Genomic DNA, 19,738 nt, shown 5'->3' on the forward strand with positions numbered 1-19,738 from the left:
CCGTCGAGCTTGGATGAAGCATCTCCAGTTACACCCGGGCACATTAATTAATCAACTCGCGGAACCAAATCAACGGACGATCTTTGCAACGGCAGCATGACGCAGCAGTCTACTTACTCCTTTACCACACAATGTGCGTTTACGTCAGTGCGACCGAAATTTTGGAACTTATCAGGTGAAAAATAGCAGTGTTGCCAGGGGCGACACATTTCCAACGCCCCTACACTGAGAAAAAAATATGGTAGATTTGACCATAATCTCGGTGATATGAGTATGGTAAAAGGAGAAGCTCTCGGCGCGGCAATCAGCATGTAACACATATTAGCGCCTACAAGACTGCACGAATACTTCACGCATTGCATCAAACACAGTGCGGTTATGGTGGTCAGCATGAAACGGATAGCGCCTACAAGAATGCATGAATACTTCACGCATTGCGCCAACCACAGTGCGGTCAGCGTGAAACGCACAGCGCCTACAAGACTGCGTGAATACTTCCCGCATTGCGCCGAGCACGGTGCGGTCGGCGCCGCGGCGGAAGTTAAAATCATTAAACCAAATTTTGTGTTTGTTTTTTCATAATTTTTTCGTTCATTTCTTGTGAATGGAAGGCCTTGTCCATTAGAGATAGGTTTACGAAACTTGACTTTCGCGCAAAGTTCCGTGACCTTTTGCTAGTAGTGTTGACAGGGCTTTCCCAAAAAATTTTGATTTGAAATGGATTCTACATGACCGAACTCTTAATATAAAGGATAAAAGGGACTCTAATTTCTAGTCATTCCGATCCTAACGACCGTCAACGCTATAAACCTGCTAACGTAGGAGAGATTCTGCCGAATTACAGAGTCATATCGTCCGTAACAACTCGTGACGCAAAAAGAGGAGGCGGCGACGCCTGAAAGCTGTGCGTTAGCTGATAACTACCTACACACTTGAGCTTCCGATTAATTACTGACCCCCTACAACCGTGCTGTTGCCAAATCAAGCTAAAAATCACGGATTTTCCTGCACTCGGAATGCTTAATTCAGCTGAAATGGCGATATCGCCACCATCCGACCAAAATATTAGCGCCATGCGACGTTTCAAAATTTCCGCTGCCATTTTATTATTTACAGAAAAATTGTTCGTTGGGTCTGTTTGAAAAGTTCGCTGAATTTTATCGGTAGCACGAAGGAAATTCAGTGAAATTTTCGGACAGCTTTGTTGAAAATTTTCTCTGTAAAAAAACAAAAAAATGGCGGAAATTTTTAAACGTAACATGACGCTTGCGATACTTTGGCCGGAGGGTGACAATGTACGAGGCATTTTTATGCGCTTCTCGTCAGGATGAAAATATCTAGGCAATGTTGCGGCAATATGTAACCAAATTATTGAATTTATTACCTTAATATAAAGTTAAACATTTTGGAGTACGGAATTCTATGCCGGAGATTGTATAACGCCCAAAAACCCCCAAATGATATGAATGCGGAGCGGAACCTACAGTGGAAAAAAATACGAGTCTAGACTCTTAAAAAAAAAAACATCGACAAGAAAAAATACTCTTGATTCAATCGGATTTTTGCTTAAATCAAGAACCAAGCCTTTTAATTTGAGCGGATTTCTTTTCGATTTAAGCTTAATTCTGATTGAATCATGAGTATTTTTTCTTGTCAATGTTTTCAAGAGTCTGGACTATAGATCCAATGTGTTTTTTTTTTCCAGTGTATTCTCCTTACGGAGTGACTTACACTATTACGAGTCGAAATCTACTCTTTTTGGGTAGTGTCATACGCTTTAATGGTGCTAATTTCACGTCGTACTCATTTCATTGGAGGTTTTTGGATGCTATGTAGACCTCGGCACCGCATTTCACTCTTCGAATTTTAATAGTGTTCACTGAGAAAAAAGTTCGGTCGTAAGAACCGAATGTCCTCCTTTAAAAAAATAAAATAAGAGCGAAGCTTTTGAAACGCCGCGAACGCGATACGCCTTTTTTGCAGTTTTACCATCATATTACTAATCATACACCATTAATACCATTATTACTCCATTATTACTTTATTCCTCTGGATTCTACACGGAGAAAAAAAACTCGTGCGTGGGACCCGAAGTTTAGGTCATATGGATCTCTGAAGTTTTCAGATTGAGCATCTGAACACTTTAGGTCTAGCTGCCGAAGTTCGGATCATACATCTGAAACTTCAGTTCTTACATCTGAAGTACTTCAGATGTGAGAACCGAAGTACTTCGGATGTGAGAGCCGAAGTACTTCGGATGTGAGAACCGAAGTACTTCAGATGTAAGAACTGAAGTTTCAGATGTATGATCCGAACTTCGGCAGCTAGACCTGAAGTGTTCAGATGCTCAATCTAAAAACTTCAGAGATCCATATGACCTAAACTTCGGGTCCCACGCACGAGTTTTTTTTCTCCGTGTATAGCCAGCAGAGTAGAGAGTTGATCAATTGGATTAGGGGTTTCACCCGCATATGACAGCTTTAAGTTCCATTAGTGACGTAGTCCAGGACTCTCTTCCCCCTCGATGGCCATTTTTACCAGACTTTTAGATGAGCCAACGATGCGTTTTGCATCCATGGCTGGAGGATATAAATTCGCGTTTACAGCGGTTGACAATCGTCGGCTGCGGCTTTCACCGTCTCTTCGTTAACCTTCAATTATCACATCGTGTCCTGTCTGCTAGAGAAGTCCTCCTTTGCCAGTTTGGGCGATTATTTCCGCAATTTTTGCCATCGGTAAGTGATCAATGAAAATCATGATGAGCATGTTTAACGTGTTATCGTAGGGTAGTTATCCGTTGTAGTTATACGTGTTACGAGTAAAAGTAAACAGATTTTTGGACACGCCCCCCCCCCCCCACCACACACACACCGGGAAAAGTATTAGGGGTCATACCCTGACATGGTGGTATATACTATCTTAATTTTTTTGATGCTATGGGCATTTCCAATTAATTTTAATGGTACAGCAACTCAAGCTGGGGTAGTACCGCAACATTTGAGTTTGTGACCTGATTTATTGGATCACTACCACAATTGGACTGCATTCTGCAATTTGAAACTATAAATTCTGGCTCTTCTGGAAAAACACTTATGTGCATAGGGAAATTAATGGCACATACCTCGTTTTTAAACCGGGCTAGAATTTATAGTTCCAAATTGCAAAACGCAGTCCAATTAATTGAGGTACTATCACAATTAATTGGAAATGCCCGTACCATCCAACAGCCCTCACCTATTTTTTCCGTAAAAATTTTGAGAGGATCACCCTAAAAAGGGCCAAGAGCCCTAGGGGTTACAGAGATGGCGCGGGACTTCTGAATCTCCCCGTAGAGTGCACAACAAAGGTTAGGATCCACCTTAAATATATCTGTGAAGCGACTCTGATTGGAAGGGGTCTAGAAAATTCAGAGAGTTTCCCAGAGTCGCTATGATCTGACGTCTATGGCGGGAATGTCGGGCGGTGACGGCCTGTGTTCACAGATCGTAACCGAATTAACTTGAATTTCCATGAATTTATTCGCACCCATGATTCCTGCCCAGCGCCATCGTTCATGCTTACTCTTCATTCCTCACGGTTTTCAGTCCGCGCGCGCTCTCCTCGAACTATGTCAATGCTAGGCGGGGGCGTGACCAAGGAGGATCCAGGAGCTATCCAACCCCCACATCTCCCTCTTAATTGTAAACCCCCCCCCCCCCAAGTTAAGATTTTTTGGATTTTATTTATCTTTGAACCTCCAATAGGAAATTTCCACCCACAGACCATTGGCGGATCCAGAAATTTGGCAACACCGGATTTCATCCATTATAACCCGTGGAAATGTATCGATTTTTGGAGGGGTCAGGAGCTCCAACAAGAATCGATTATTTAACATACGTTTAAATGGAGGAAATCTGGTGTTGCCAAATTGCTGGATCCACCTCTGCCACAGACCCACCCTCTCCTTTTGGCTACAAGTTTAGCGTAGATTAATCCAATCCACTCCATAGACGCGAAGAAAAAAGCTCGGTTCATGTAACTGATAATTTCGATTACCTGAACCGAAAAACTTTGGTGTACAATATGAGCTGAAGTTTAATCCCTGTAATCGAAGTTTTTTTTTCTCAGTTTGAGGCCTGATTTCACTCCTCTCTCAGGAAGTTCACCCCTTGTTAAGGATCTCTGGGAGGCTTAAAAAGGTCTCCCTTCAAGGAAGGTCACAGGACGGGGGAATTTGCCTGGTAAAAAAAGGGATCAATGGGACCTTCCTTGATAAGTTTCTGAAAATTGAAGGTCTTTGGAGCAGCTTTTACCTGGCAGAAAAATGTATTAAAATAAAACTTCAAGGATGACAGAAATGTACCGTAGTTATTCGTAAAATTCCTTACAAAATCGATGAAAAGCCAAGTTGAATCCTGGAAGCTAGGCCCTGGCCCACTTTTTCCTCGCTTATTTTTAATGTTAGATTTTGTCATAGAGAGAGAGACGCATAGCCGTACCTGAAAAATTTTCCTTGACTTTGGCTCGTACTTTTTTTCGCTAGGTGAAGCAATTTGTAACACTTTTTCTAGAGTAGGCAAGGTTAATTACTTCCTGTGAATCCATAAACAGACCTTTTGAAACTCTCGTAATTTCATGGCTCTCACTGTGGGAACCGATCGCTGCAATGTCAAACACAGAATCGTTTAAATCATCACTAATTCTCCCAAGGTATGCTTCATGAACACGGTATCATTTGTTACACACTTCAATTAATATCCACCTCCCTCGGATTAAGTTGTCATCGTTGATGATAACTACAGACCTTCAAACTTTTCTCCTTGATAGGCAAAACACGGAACAATTCTTTTGCATGTACACGTATAGTCAGAATGTGTTTCCGTTCCATTCCACGAACTTGCGTTGGAACACTACATGGTATGCTCCATAACTTTTTCGCGACTTTTTTCGGATTCAAACGCACTGCAATCATCATTAGCGTGGATAGAGTTTTTTCATCCCCAAAAAATGACCTTTTATGGAGAAAATTTTCTGTTCATCCATTGACCTCCCCGTCTCCTTTTTTGGCAACACCAGAGACCATCATCAAAAACATCATCAAATTCATGAAAACTATCCGTCTTTTACTCCGCTATAGCGAAAAAGTAAAGTTTGACGTCATGCGTATTTATATACGAAAAAAAAACCTTAAAAATGTCATTTATGAACAAAAATTAGGTACTGACAATGAGAAAACCAATTGCAAGTAGAAGAACATTTTCAATTTTAAAATCTAACATTAATTATAAAAAGGGTTATGACAGTGTGATGTGATCTGATAAAACGCATATGATTAAATGCGCAATGCCACCCTGGTGTCACAAGGCGGCACATTTTCTCACTCCATTATACATTGTTTTCAAATTTCCTAAATTTGGAATAATATTGTAAAAATATCTGTAAACTCAATTCATCAAGCATTTCTAAATGAATCAATAGCATTTTTTCGTGCAAATTCTCAATGGGTGATGAGAATTCTACTTTGATGGTCACACTAGAATATAACGTATTCCAGTTTTAGATGTCTCAGTTTCCCTGTCACATTTAATTTTTTTGAAGTGTGAATGATCACCGTCTTGCCAAAAATTTGGTCCGATTTATCTTAGTCCTCTCAAGAATATGCCGTAGAAATCTCGCACAAACCGTACAATATAGAAGAATTTAAAAGAATAGCGAACATTTTGGAACGCTTTATTTGAAATTATGGGTGCAACTTATGTGTGGCGGCATGTATACAGAGACCCCCCAATTAATAATGATTCGAGGGTATAGAAAGACGCCGACTGAGAAAAAAAAAGAATCTTTGCTTTAAAATGCTCATAGTGGATTCCAGGTTGCACCTAGTTTCCTTGCTGAAGTTACCATGTAACATTTTTCATAACAAATATTTTGGTCCTGTTAACTATTCTTCATTGTTATCGAGACCGGAAAAATCTTGATACCATAAAAGTAATGTAATAATCACGACCAGGACAGTAGGTAGGACTTGGAATCGACGATGAGCATTAAAAAGGAACGATTATTTTTTCTATAAGTGGGCAAAACTAGCTTGTGGGGCTAGGAAACAAGACGGCACCCCCCAACAAGATGCTCCAGGGGGCACAGAGAGGTACCCCACTAAGGGGCTCTGGGGGTACTCCGGTACTCCCCAGACACCTTAAAGGGTTCGAGGGACCTTCCCAGAAAAAATGAGAAAATGGAGATACAATAGGGCCAGTTTGAGGCCATTAGTCTTGAGAAATTGATTGACATAAAATGTCAAAGATGACAGAGATGTCACGCATTTATTCTACAAAATCACATCTCTCCTTAATCCTCACATTTTTTAGAGCACTGGAAAAAAACACATTGTATCTAGAGTCCAGACTCTTAAAAACATCGACAAGAAAAAATACTCTTGATTCAATCAGATTTAAGCTTAAATCAAGAACCAAGCCTCTTAATTTGAGCGGATTTCCTTTTGATTTAAGCTTAAATCTGATTGAATCAAGAGTCCTTTTTCTTGTCGATGTTTTCAAGAGTCTGGACTCCAGATCCAATGTGTTTTTTCCCAGTGAGGGTACCAAGTTGATAACTGAGGGGTAGGCATCCCCTCTGATTCCGCCTATACGCATTTTCATAGTTTCACCATAAAAAGTCAAGGAAACTGAAAATGGTGCGGAAACAAGTACTCACCTCTCTCTGTGCAGATGCAAAGGGTGGAGGATTTCCGCACTTTCTCGTGCGAGGAGAAACAAATCACGAGAATGTCAACGAAACGAAAACAAACGGGTAGGAATCACAAGGGAACCAACGTCGGCGAGTTAGTACCCGGAACGAACAAGTAAAAAAGTATAAAAATAGAAAAACTGAAAATCAAGGGAAAAAACAGGGTGGGCGGTTTTAAAAAAACGAGAAAAGTGAGAAAAAACAGGAGGGGAAAAAAATCGGCGCGAGAATTGGACCGGGAAAACAACTGCGTGACACAACGAACGGCTGAGGCGATGGCTCGATTCACAACTGACAGGAGCCGAGCCGCGGCCCAACACAGATCCCGCCGCCGAGCTCAGCGTCTTGACGTCACCGTGACGTCACGAATAACCGTTGCCATGGCGACGCCCGACAACAACCATCCTCCGTGACGTCATTGTCTACCCTTATTTATCATCCTGAACTAGTTTCCCCTAACGATGTTTCAGCCCCGGCCCCGGACGCTGTGCGAGGCGCTCCCCGGTGTGAGCGACAGGGATGGCGAAAACCGACTCGAAAAGCCTTTAGGGATGGTTAGGTGCAAAAGGGCGGGGGGTGGGGAGGCGTCGAAACTTTTGCGCGGAAATTCCCGCTCAACTTTCCGGTAATTGCTCGAGCAGATTTTTTTCGCTTTATGCGTCATTCGCGCTTCATCCTCGATCGCTCCCCAAGTTTCTCCGTTTTGTTGATGAAAGGGTGTAGCTTAGGGGATTTGTTTGACCCAGATCTTAGGGAAGCACGAAATCACGGCAAACATTGTTCGAAGTGTGAAAAAAGTAGCTGGGAGGGAAGAAAAACTTATCAAAATAAACCAATGGTTGCATTTAGAGATCCCGCACTAAGCGATGAATCGGGCGAGGCAAAAGTTGAGCTCGGATATCAACAGTTTTTTCCCGCGGAATGGAGCTTCCTTAAAGTGGTTTTTGAGTTCAACTAATAATCGTAATTTTTTTTTAATTGGGATCTTACGCCCCCCCCCCCCCCAAAAAAAAATGATAAATTTTGCATAGGAGTAAAATTACAGTGAAGGAAAATGTCGACTGGCTACGAATGGTGCGACAAGTTTGGTTGGAGGTATAAACTTGATTCGCAGGCTGAGAAATGGTTGGGGAAAAGTGCCTTCAACCTGGGAGTTAGGCAAAAAAGAGTACCGTAACGAACGAATATTTGCTGAGTTTTGCATTCAATTTAGTCCTTTTCTCTATTACTTCGCTGTGACTTCGCTCTACAATGCGTCGCCATCATATTAGTAACAATCAATCAGAAGAAACATCTGCACCTAAAAAACGTTCGGGCTTTGATGGTCGATGCAACTCTGAAGTACTTTTTAGCGCTGAGTCGAAAAATGCCTCAGTTGTTTCCGTATACCCACCAATTTTTATGGAAAATTGTGATTTTTCCATGGAGCAGGCTTTTCCGAGGAAAATTAGATTTCCTAGGAAATTGCAGGAAATGCATGACAAAGGCAATCAAGGTAATTTTGAATTCAGCAGCCTATAAATTAAAGAGGAGTGCTCAGGTAGCATTTCGAAAAAAAATTCCCTGCTGTATCTGATGACGAGATTTTCCTGTCAAATGGCTTAATCCGTCCCATGCAAAACCGATTCGTTGGTTTTTCATCTGGAGGACGCGAAAATTACCTTTCTCAGTGGTCGAGTGGCTTAATATCTATTTTTCATCGCTGAAGACGAAAATGGCCGTGGTTTTCTACCCTCGCACAACAATTTTCTGGTAAACTAATTTTTCAAAAATCACACGTTCTTCAGCACCTAAAAAACATTTACACAAATATTTTTCATTTCATAATTTGTAGAGATAAGACGCAAAAATTGTCGCCTCGTTGACGAAAGGGCGTAATCTTATTTCAAAATGAGCCTTGCGTCTAAAGAGAAAACAAGAGCGGTAATTTGCCATGCAGGTTGCGTCATACTTTCTACTTTCAGCGGCAGGAAAGAGGTCGCCTCTGATTGGCCTACGATTCCTGCGGATTTCGGCAACAGGCTAGTGCCAAAATTTATACTCCGATAATATTCGGAATATCAGGAAAAAATCACCTTAAAGAAATTGTAGTGCTCTCAAACGCAGAAGAGTAATCAATAAACAAGGTAGGAAATGATGCTGGATCCACACCATTTTGCAGGATAAACAAAGCCAAAAATGTCGATTAGAGTCAAAAGTTCACTGTAATTTCACTCCTACGAAATGTTTCCCTTAAGTTTTTCAATTTTTCGTTTCTTGTGCCGAGTTTTAAAATGTATATCTCGCCAACGTCCATTTGGTTTTTCCGTCCAGATTCACATTGTCTTAGGTAGGTTTTGTTTATATTGGACCCATAAGACCCCAAACGAAAAACAAATTGCGATCACTAGTTTAGGTCAAAACCACTCCAAACTCATACTTAAATGCAACTTGGTACGTTTCTGTGGAATTCAAGTCCAGGGCCGGATTAAGGGGGTGGCCACATGGGCCGCGGCCCATGGCGGCAAATCTATAGGGGGCGGCAAATTTAGCAATTTTTTTAAATGTAGGTATACAAAAAATTCGGATTTAGAAAAAAAAATTATAAACGAGAAAAGGCGACAAAATCTCTAATTTTCTGAGAGTATAGTAATTTCTACTTTTGTCGTCTTTCAGTGATATGAGAGGCAGCACATTTAATCAGTCGAGTTAAGAGAGAAACCAAACACGCAATTTGGCCTCGCGACTTACCTAGAGAGAAATGATGACGAGGACTTGAGATGAAAAGGAGAAGCCCGCGGCGCGGCGATTGGCATGTAACACATATTAGCGCCTACAAGACTGCACGAATACTTCACGCATTGCATCAAACACAGTGCAGTCATTGCGGACAGCGTGAAACGGATAGCGCCTACAAGAATGCATGAATACCTCACGCATTGCGGCAAACACAGTGCGATCAGCGTGAGACGCATAGCGCCTACAAGACTGCGTGAATACTTCACGCATTGCGTCAAACACAGTGCGGTCTGCGAGGCGCGGCCGCGGAAGTTAAAATCATTAATCCACATTTTGTGTTTGTTCTTTCATAATTTTTTCGTTCATTTCTTATGAGTGGAAGGCCTTGTCCACACAAAGATAGGTTTACGAAACTTAACTTTCGCGCAAAGTTCCGTGAACTTTTGCTAGTAGTGTCGACAGGGCTTTCCCAAAAAATGTGTTCAACACGAGTAAATGCGTCTTATGCACCCCTCCCCCTCTGGCACGTTCACTTGATGGTTTTCATTGATGTTTCAAAATGAATGAGAAGAGGGCGGCAAGTAGGAAAATCCGGCCCTGTTCGAGTCCAAATTGAAACCTCATTTTTCGCACGCTCAAGGCATCTGTGTGCAACGTCTGTCATTTTAAAAGCTCAATGAAGTCTAAAATGGCCAAGTCAATCAGCTGGTTGATTATTGAAATTGAAAGACAACGCTTTAGGCAAGAGAGACGAAGATGTATGGAGGAATTCTATTGGCGAATGCAAATGGTTGCAATGGACAAAGGAGGTAAAGTATTAGACTAACACTAACGGCAACCCACGAGAGACCGTATGGTTAGTCCATCATATCATATCTCTCCCTTTAGTCTGTGATATAACCACCGGCACTAACCAATAGGATAGCTCTATTTTCCCTTCGTCTTATTTGTCTATCATTTTCAATAATCAGCCTCGTAGGAATGGATCCTTCATGAACCATACTCTCCGTTTAAAAGGGTATACTTAATGAGCAAATTTTAATTTTTGTTTTTTTTAAGTACCTGAGAAGCTGAAACTTTGAGTGTTTTCAGACTTCCATCTGCAGCTGGTTGCATGCCCGAACCCTGAAAGACCGAAAAAATGAATCTTTCCTTGGTAAAATTTTTCTTCGTCCCTAATCAGCCGTTTGGACAACATCCCTTTGGACAGCCAAGAGTTATTTTTGCTTCATTTTCAACTTTCAAATTTTTAAGAACCTTTTCTGAATTTTTCTTTTCATCTCTTTATTTTTTTTTTACTCAAAAGTCTGATAAAAAGAACTCAGAAAGGAATTAAACAAGACGCATCCTTGATTGCCTAGAGATCATTCTGAGCATTTTTTTTAAAAAATTAATTGGATGATTGGGACCAAATCGCAAAATCAATTTTTTCGGATTCATCCCCTTCGATGACCACGGTAAACCCGCTTGAAAAACAGTTTTTCTCTTGGGTCCCCTGATCCATTAAGTTATCTATCGGAACATTTCTGAAAAATGATACAAGTTGTTAATCTGCAGTTCATTAGCTGCCAAAAGAAGGGGGGGGGGTCCTTCTTCTTTCTTTTTTTGCCAGTTTTTGGTCGGCATACACCCTTAAAGGCACTCCAACTACCAAATCCAGCATTTCCGTAATCGAAAACTTCACCTTTCCTCGCTGAATGAAGCCCACATCAAGCACACGGAACCAATCACCGCTCCCCCAACCCCCATCGCCTGTCCTTAGATATCTTAGTACGGCAACATAGGTCAGAGGTCACGTTGAGAGGGGGGAGGAGCGGTGGGAGAGGAATGGGAATAGGAACATTTGGAGGAGTGTAATTACCGCACGCGGCGTGGCGAGCGCGTACCTGGAAGGAATATAGGTCACCAGCTCAGCAGAGCCAGGACCAGGACCACGCCGCGGGGCGCGAAGCAAGGCGCCCCTCCCCACTTCCCGCCCCCGCCCCCCGCCCCCACCCACCCTGGCGAGGCGCCCCTGTGCGGACGCCGCGACGCACAGTGCGGCCAGAAATGGAAAAAAATTACAGTGTAGACAAAAATGAAAAATTCACAACTGGACATCCGAATATTTTTTTTTGGAAGTTTTCATCTTACAGATATTTTTGACTCGCAGTGATGGTCCATTTTGAAAGGATGTGTTCCATTAAGGAGGGTATTTTGGCCCCAACTTTGGTCAAAAATTGAAACAGCTTAGAATAATGTCATGTATGATCAAATCGACTCTTGATTATGTACCCTATGAGAACTTGTCCTTATTTAAGGTGTTTTTGAAAGGTTTTCGCCTGATTTACCAGCGGGAAGTAGTGAAGTTTTGCAGTTTTCACGAATAATTGATCATTTTCGGTTCTAAATTAGTGTGTTTATGTAAGAGCACAAGCGACTACTACTTTCTGCTTTAAATATGTTGTAATGGGTGTACGAAAGATTAACATATTCGAATATGAAAGTGGTAGTCGCTTGTGCTCATACATAAACACTCAAATTTAGGACCGGAAATGAGCAATTATTGGAGAAAACTGCAAAACTTCACTATACTTTGCGTTGGTAAATCAGGCAACAACCTTTCAAAAACACCTCAAATAAGGACACGTTCTCTCAGGGTAGCTGATTACGAGTCGATTTGACCATACATGACATTATATTCTAAGCTGTTTCAATTTTTGACCAAAGTTGGGGCCAAAATACCTTCCTTAATGGGGCACATCCTTTTCCGCTCAAAATTAGTTCAAATCTGGGTAGAAAGTGACCGGGAATCGGGTCGAGACTCACTGCGGGCCGATTATTGAAATTGATAGACAAAGCTATAGACAAAGGAGACAAAAGAGATATGGAGAGATCTTATTGGTGGAAGTGGATGGTTGCAATGGACAAAGGAGGTAGGTCATAGACCTACTAACGGCAACCCACGAGAGACCCGACAGTTAGTCTATCATTTTCTCCCTTTGTCTATAGGAACCACCCATTTCAACCAATAGGATCGCTCCATACTCCCTATGTCTTCTTTGTCTATAGCTTTGTCCATCACTTTCAATAATCAGTCCGCTGGTCCATGAGAAATACACGGGAAAAAGACGTCAACTTCGAATGAAGATTTCTCGCTTATTGAAACGCAAAATGCTCCAGGCGGTTGACATTTTCTTAATCCTCAGATACCCAACTTCAATTCTACCAAAAAGATTTTGCAAATTTTTGCATTATCAGAGATATCTGAAGTTAAAATTTGTATGTTCCACGTTGCTTTTACATTGTTAACCTAGGGCGTATTCGAGGGTGCCAATTTCAAATGAACTTTTCTCGAAAAATACGCAAAAAATCTTGAGCTATAACATTTTCTTATTCTTAGAGTGTTTTACTTTGATAGTGCCAAAGGGTTTTCCTACGTCGGTGCTACTATCTTCATAATTTAGAGTTAAGTGTCTTGTACCGATTTTTGTCCACTTTGTCCATAAGGATGCCGCACTGTGCGACGCTCCAGCGGAAACCAGGCGGGCGGTTCAGGGAGCGTGGCATCCTCCTCTTTCTCGCTTGTGCCAAAGCGTGCGTTACAAACTGTAATTTTTATAGCTTTTAGGGGTCGTTCTAGTCGTATTTCAGCCGGTGAAGGAGGGAGCTAGAGCTTGCCTTACAAATCCTTTCTGTAAAGCTCCCTGAGAATCCCTCTCAATTGGAGTTTATTCAACATTCTGGATGTAAAAAAACTGTGCGAGAACTTATCAAATGCTGAAATACCCGATACAGCAGTTATTTTAGCAATGTGAAATGTAATACTAACTGATGTGGCGGGTAATTCAACATTTTGTAAGCTCTTGCACACTTTTGTACATCAAGAATGTTAAATCAACTCCACTTTTATTTCGGTGTTCAAAGTCATGGAGAAAAAAAAGGAGGTGTTTGCATCTTGAGGATTGTGTTCCCTGTGACGTAAGTCGGTACAACCTGGTCAGCAAAATCCGTAATTCGAAATATGAAAAACGGACCATAACGTCCGATTTTTAAAACACATTATGTAGTCTGCATTTTCCCCAAAAACTACACCATTTCCAAGAAAATCGATGATAAAAATCGCCGTACCGACCTACGTCATCAAAAAAATTCCAAGATGCCCGAAATGCAAACACCTCCTTTTTTTCTCTATGGTTCAAAGTTAAGTAAAATTGAAGTTATCGTGACGTTTAATTTATCCCTCAAGTTTGATAAGTCTCCAATTTGTTTTCGTTTAAGTTTTGATTTCTAAGAAAAAGACGAGCAAAATATAATATCCACATCGATTTCTTCACCGCTTCTACCACCAGAACCTCTGGCCTCTAAACCTGGAACGGCCGACATGTCTTTATAGCCCATAATTATCGTGGCGTTCAGAGCCAGAGCTTTTTTCAGCGAGAGTGGGGTGGTTTTTTGCCGCATTATCCGGCAACTTCATCCCCATTTTGACCCGTCCTCCCTGTCGTAAGAACGCCGCTCAAGCTTCACTCTCCACTCTCTTCATTTGCTCCCTTTCTTTTTTCCTTCCCTCCCCTGAAAATTTCCGCGGCTTTCTTTCAAAAGGGAAAAGGGAGGGGGGTGAGGGATCCGCGGCCTGCGCTTGACGGTGGCGTTCGATGAGTGTCTTACATCAAAGGGAGGAGTTCGATTCATTTTCGTCCTCTTAAGTCGTACTTTTATGACATTTCCGCCTGCGATACTTCGTTCACACGAATAACTTAATACTTATGAACCTATTTATAAATCTGTAAAAATGGCAAAAGAAGCATAACTTTATTTTCATCGAAACAGGGAAAACAGGGGACTGGTTATTTGAATCGATAGATATAGTAATAGACAAAGATGATAATGAGGAAGGCGATCTTATTGGCGGAGGTACGGGTGGTTGCAGCGAATAAAGGAAGCAAGTGATAGGGAAACTAACGGCAACCGACGAAATACCCTATAGCTGGTCGATCATTTTCACCCTTAGTCTATAACAACCACCAGCTTTAACCAATAGGATCGCTTCATTTTCCTTTTGTATTCTTTGTCTACTGCGTTGTCTATCAATTTCAATAATCAGCCCGCAAGGGAGAATTGCCGAAAAACGATTTTAAATGTTTCGACCACTAAAATTGTCCCTTTTTCCGAGTCACTCTACTGCAAAATTATGTAAAAAGCACCAAGTTTAATACCGAAAAAAAAATAATATTTTCTACCGGAGGCGACTTGCTCCTCGCCACGCTGCACTGTTTTCAGCACGGTTTGCGAAACAAGCTAATTTTTCAATTATATGGCTCTTTATCTTTTTATTTTAAGTTTGGCAACGTAAAATAAAAGAGTTAAATTCTTATTTTCTCCCGAAAGGTTATACTCCCTAGATATTATTGCTGTTAAACTTATTTTTGAAGACAGTTGCACTCAGAAACGCTACGGCTCACTCGTTGTTAAATTATTTACTCACGCAATAAAACTTCTCTTCCTTGTATTTATCAAATCACAAAAAGATGAAAAAGCAAAGCTCATCAGCTGACTGACTTTGTCATCTACATTTTTGGAGAGCCGCGTTGAGAGCTGCAAAAAAAACAAACAATGGTATTTTTGAGCAGTTCGTATAGATTATTTAAATCATAATACGAAATTCAGGTGCATTTTTTATTATTGCTGAATCCTTCTCAAAATTTTTCATTCGGTAAATGTAAGTTCTTATTATCTAGTGCGTGGGAATTGTTTTGATGAGTGCATCGTTCCAAAAATACGACTGGAAACCGACACGCAGAGCATGTCATTGCGCCGAAAAACAGCTTCACTAAAATCGTGCTACTATCTGGCTCTCTCTCATGGTACATTTCGTTTCGTCACTAAACCATTTTAACAGAACCTGAGACACATTGGCGCACCACAGAACAAGATCATGTGAGTACAGTTTAATACAGTGCAATATTTTAGTTTCTACCAGCTCCATGAAGGATTAAAGGGATGACAATGAAATCCTTTCGTGGCCCCATTCTCATCCAGTAAAACCGTTCAACACCGATAGTTTTCAATGAAATTAAAATATTCGTGAGGGCTTTCGCGCTATTATCTGCAAATTGGATACAAATTTTAAATTTAAGTCATTATCATGTAGATTCAAGCTTCTCTAGTATATATCGGAAAAATGCCGGGTTATATTTTGAATACCGAAGAGGAGATGAATGCTGTTCGAATTTCACACTGTTCATATGTACATGAACTCAGATAAACCTCCTTCAATTTCGCTTGATACTACAAACTTACCGCAGAGTTCGAATAGTTGCCTATATGAATCCTGATCTCGTCTTGTCCTTTAACGAGAGAACGACCTTTTAATCTTGCAAGGGAATTTTCTAATACCGCATTTAAAGCAAATTTCTGCTAAATATTTGAAATGTCCATATTGGAATTGTGTTTCATACTGCAAAATATAATCCAATTCATAGTCGGCCGTAAAAAAAATACTTGATCTCCGAGGATCCATAGACTCTAATGAATCGTGTTCAATTTTGTCAGATACCTACCTTAAATTTACCTCAGAGCGCGAATAGTCACTTGTTTTATTTATGTCCCACGGTAGCCTTTTAAGTAGCGTCTTCAGCCCTTCAAACTAACAACGTTTTTTCATTCCTGATATTTAAAAAAAGTTGAATCGCACAGTGCAAAAATGACCCAATTGTGGGGGGAAAAAGTGCGAATAGCGGAAAAAAAAGTTAAGAAAGGAAAAAAACTAATCAGTGTTGATAGTTTTTAATGATTTGAAAATGTTCTGTAGTCGAACAATCAGCGGCGAATATGGTAACTTGGGGGGAAAATCAAAATAAAACTCAGTACCAGTCAATAAATCACTTTGTCAAACAAATGCCTGCTTCAATGTTACATGGTCGGCCGGAGAGAAGGTACCTGATCTCCCAGTTGCGCCAAGAATATATGGACTCTGATAAACCGCCTTCAATTTAGTTTGATACCACAAACTTACCGCAGAGCGCGAATAGTTGCCTATGCGACCTCTGGTCTCGCCCTGACCTCTTAACCAGCGTCCTCATCCTCGAGGACCAAGGATGTTTCATCATTCCCAATACTAAGCAGAAATTTACTTCACGGGCGATGTTTCGATCATTATAGTGCAATACCACTTATCTCAATGCAACGTTGCAAATTTCCGTTCATACTGTATTTTTTCTTGGAAAAAAAAAGGTCAACTTAATTTCTTAAAAACATCCTTATTTCTTCTCCACAAGCAAAATATTCCGTTGGAATTTCAAGCTATATAATTGACTTGTTTCTCCTCGAAAAAATAAACTAGGAACCAGAGATTTTGATAAACCGCAATGAAGATACGTGGTTTTGCCCTTTAGACATCGATATGAGTAAATCCTTTCGCAAGATTGCTCGCAAAATCTATCAAAAAAAAAAAAAAAAAAATCAAAGCAAAATCAACTCTATCACTAACAGGTTGCACCTCTACGCAAGGAATAACTGGATCGCGTTTAGCAAACAGGAACCAGCGCGAATACAGTTTTGTAAAGATGTTGCTTCTTCATAATTATCAAACAAATCTCCCAGCATAGCAAAAAGCTTTGGCTTCCCACCAAAAATTGGTAATTTGAAACCAAAATAATTGTGTGAATTTTAAAAGTGTGCATATATTAGGTTTTTTAAAAAGGAAAGGAGAAGTCGCACGATTTTGAAAACGCTGTAATCGCGCTGGTTTCTTTCCGCTAAATTAGAGTCCCTTTATACTGAGAGTTAAGACAACCCCCCTCATGGTGTCACAAACGGGAATAAAGATCACACAAATTGAAAGTTTTTTGTAATCTTTGATCGGCCCATTCTCAAATTCCTCTCTCCGTTCCTTCTCTCATTCCGTTTGTTCCTTGCCGAACCCGTAATTCCCCGGTCCATTCCAGATTATAACCTTTGCAATTGGTGAAAATGTAATCTTCATTCCCGTTTGTGACACTGAGGAGGCCCAAAATACGGGAACCAATCAGAAATGGATTCGCATTGTCTTAACTCTCAGTATAAAGGGACTCTAGGCTAAATGCGATCCAGCCATTCCAGTAAAAGTTAGCAACAGACTAATTTATTGCAACAGCCGAATTGACCTATTTCAGCTGGGTTGATACAGCGCAGCCGGACCGAGCACGCTCATCAAGCAGAAATGTGTTTCGAATTTGGCGCGTTCTCGGCCACGATACGTTCGTCGCCTGAATGGGAACAGGAACTTGAAAGGAGGAGGGGCCGGGATCTGCGGAGGGGGGGGTGCGATTTGGTTGCGCTCGTGCCACCGGGAATGGTAATTCAAAACTGGGGTACACGGGTGGACCCGTCGGGGCTGCGAGTGAGGGGAAGTTTGAGCCACGCTCCCACAGGCGGCTCGCGACGCCGCAAGTTGTCCGCGCGATTCACTGGAAAAAAAACATTGGATATAGAGTCCAGACTCTTAAAAACATCGACAAGAAAAAGTACTCTTGCTTCAATCAGAATCTAGCTTAAATCAAGAACCAAGCCTCTTATTTAAGCGGATTTCGCTTTGATTCAAGCAAAAATCCGATTGAATCATGAGTATTTTTTCTTGTCAATGTTTTCAAGGGTCTGGACTGTAGATCCAATGTGTTTTTTTTCCAGTGTTCCCTCCCAAGTAGTGTTGGGGATTTTATCAAAAAAAGTTTCCTCGGGAATCCGATTTTATCGATTTTTCGAACAATTCATTTAAAAGAGTCGGATATTAAAAATAAGGCTTAAAATTCGCAAAAAGAAGAAAAGAAAAAAAAAAAAATCTCGAAAGAAAATTCTCTGATACAGACAGAGGCAGATGAATCTATGAACTATGTCCATTGTTCCCCAACAACAATTCTCACTCAAGAGGATGTTCCTAAAGCGTATACTTACGCTACCAGAACAATATCAACCTCAGCAGAGGAGTTTCAAGCAAGAAGAAGTGGGTGGACTTTAGCTTCTTGTAAAATTTTGTTCATGAAATTGTACAAGTACATCCCTCTGAAAGGAAGTGGTCACACAGAATTGCCAGCTATTTTTAACAGCTTAAAAACACATATATATCTCGTTATATCTCTATCTACTTAAGGCAAAAGGACATGAATCAAATTTTTTGCGCCATTTTCACAATTTCATCGACAGTGAAACTTGCAGACTACGTATCTCGATTTGCGTTAGTTAAAAGTCTCCGCTTCAATTTTTTTCTTTCTTTCTTTCTTTCTCTCTTTGGGAAACCAAAGCAATATTATTCCTTGATTTCCACAGAGTTTTCTTCGCACAGAGAGGAAAAATCACGGAAGTTATCAAGAATTCACCTTGAGTAGTTTTCCATTTAAATAATAAAGTATTACAGGAAGACTGCAAAGTCGCAAAATGTGTACGCGTAGTCTGATAGTTTCACCATCGAGATATAGAACTGAGGGGCTTCGAGGACAAGGCGCATGAGTGAAGTTTTTTTTAAAAAATATTAAGATATTAATGCTTTTAAGTCAAACTAGTCTAAATGCATTGTTTGTGAAAAATTCGCTCCAAAATCCAACAAGTATCAAAAAGTCAGTTTAAACTTTCTTTCCGCCATAAGGATACATTGAATCACGAAACCTTAAACTCACATTTCTCGGAATATCACGAACAATGCGCCTTGTTCTCCAAGCCCCTAAATCCATATATTACAGAATATTGTATTCCAGCGCCACACCGAATCGTGACAGCGTGTGGCTGCAATCACAGCTGCATGGGCTGGAAAGACCGGAGCGCCTTCAATATTTGGTATGCAACACGCGTGTTCATAGAGCACGAATAGTTGCATTGAAGGCGTTATTACCGATATCATCGTCCTATTCTCAGATTTCATCACTGAAGCGTTAAGAAAAAGCACTCGAGCGTTGCAAAATTCCCTGGAGATCTTGTAAGCTTTTCGACCACACCTTGAACCCCAGACAAATCCCCTCAAAAGCCTTCCTTACACTAAATCCAAGAGTGTCGCGAACTCGATTCACATCGCGCGTTATTTGGGGAACCGCGGCTCCAGAGTGAGGAAGGGGAAGCGTTTAGCGCTTCGCCCGACTGCCTCCGGCAATGACGTCAGCAACTCCCCGTCGGGGGGCGAGGGGGGCTAGGGGGCGGATCCGGAGGGAGGCAAAATCACCCTTTGACATTTTAGCTCCCATAGAGCAAGGATGCGGATGCATTTTGCGCCCCCGGACAAGTGCATATTCACTGGAAGGGAGGGGGTGCATCCGATATTCTATCCTCCGCTTCGTTCGATGTCAAT

At 41.1% G+C, this 19,738-nt stretch overlaps 1 protein-coding gene across 1 annotated transcript in view; it reads left to right on the forward strand.

Moving 5' to 3' along the window:
* Positions 1-15,039: 15,039 nt before the first annotated feature.
* The window catches only part of LOC109030294 (uncharacterized), a 31,477-nt gene continuing 26,778 nt past the window's right edge, over positions 15,040-19,738 (forward strand). The window contains exon 1 of the mRNA XM_019041181.2: positions 15,040-15,363. Coding sequence (XP_018896726.2) covers positions 15,362-15,363 — 2 coding nt within the window. The 5' untranslated portion in view covers positions 15,040-15,361. The remainder of the gene's footprint in view (positions 15,364-19,738) is intronic.

Source organism: Bemisia tabaci, chromosome 8 (genome assembly GCF_918797505.1).
Source record: "Bemisia tabaci chromosome 8, PGI_BMITA_v3".
Taxonomy (NCBI): Eukaryota; Metazoa; Arthropoda; class Insecta; order Hemiptera; family Aleyrodidae; genus Bemisia; species Bemisia tabaci.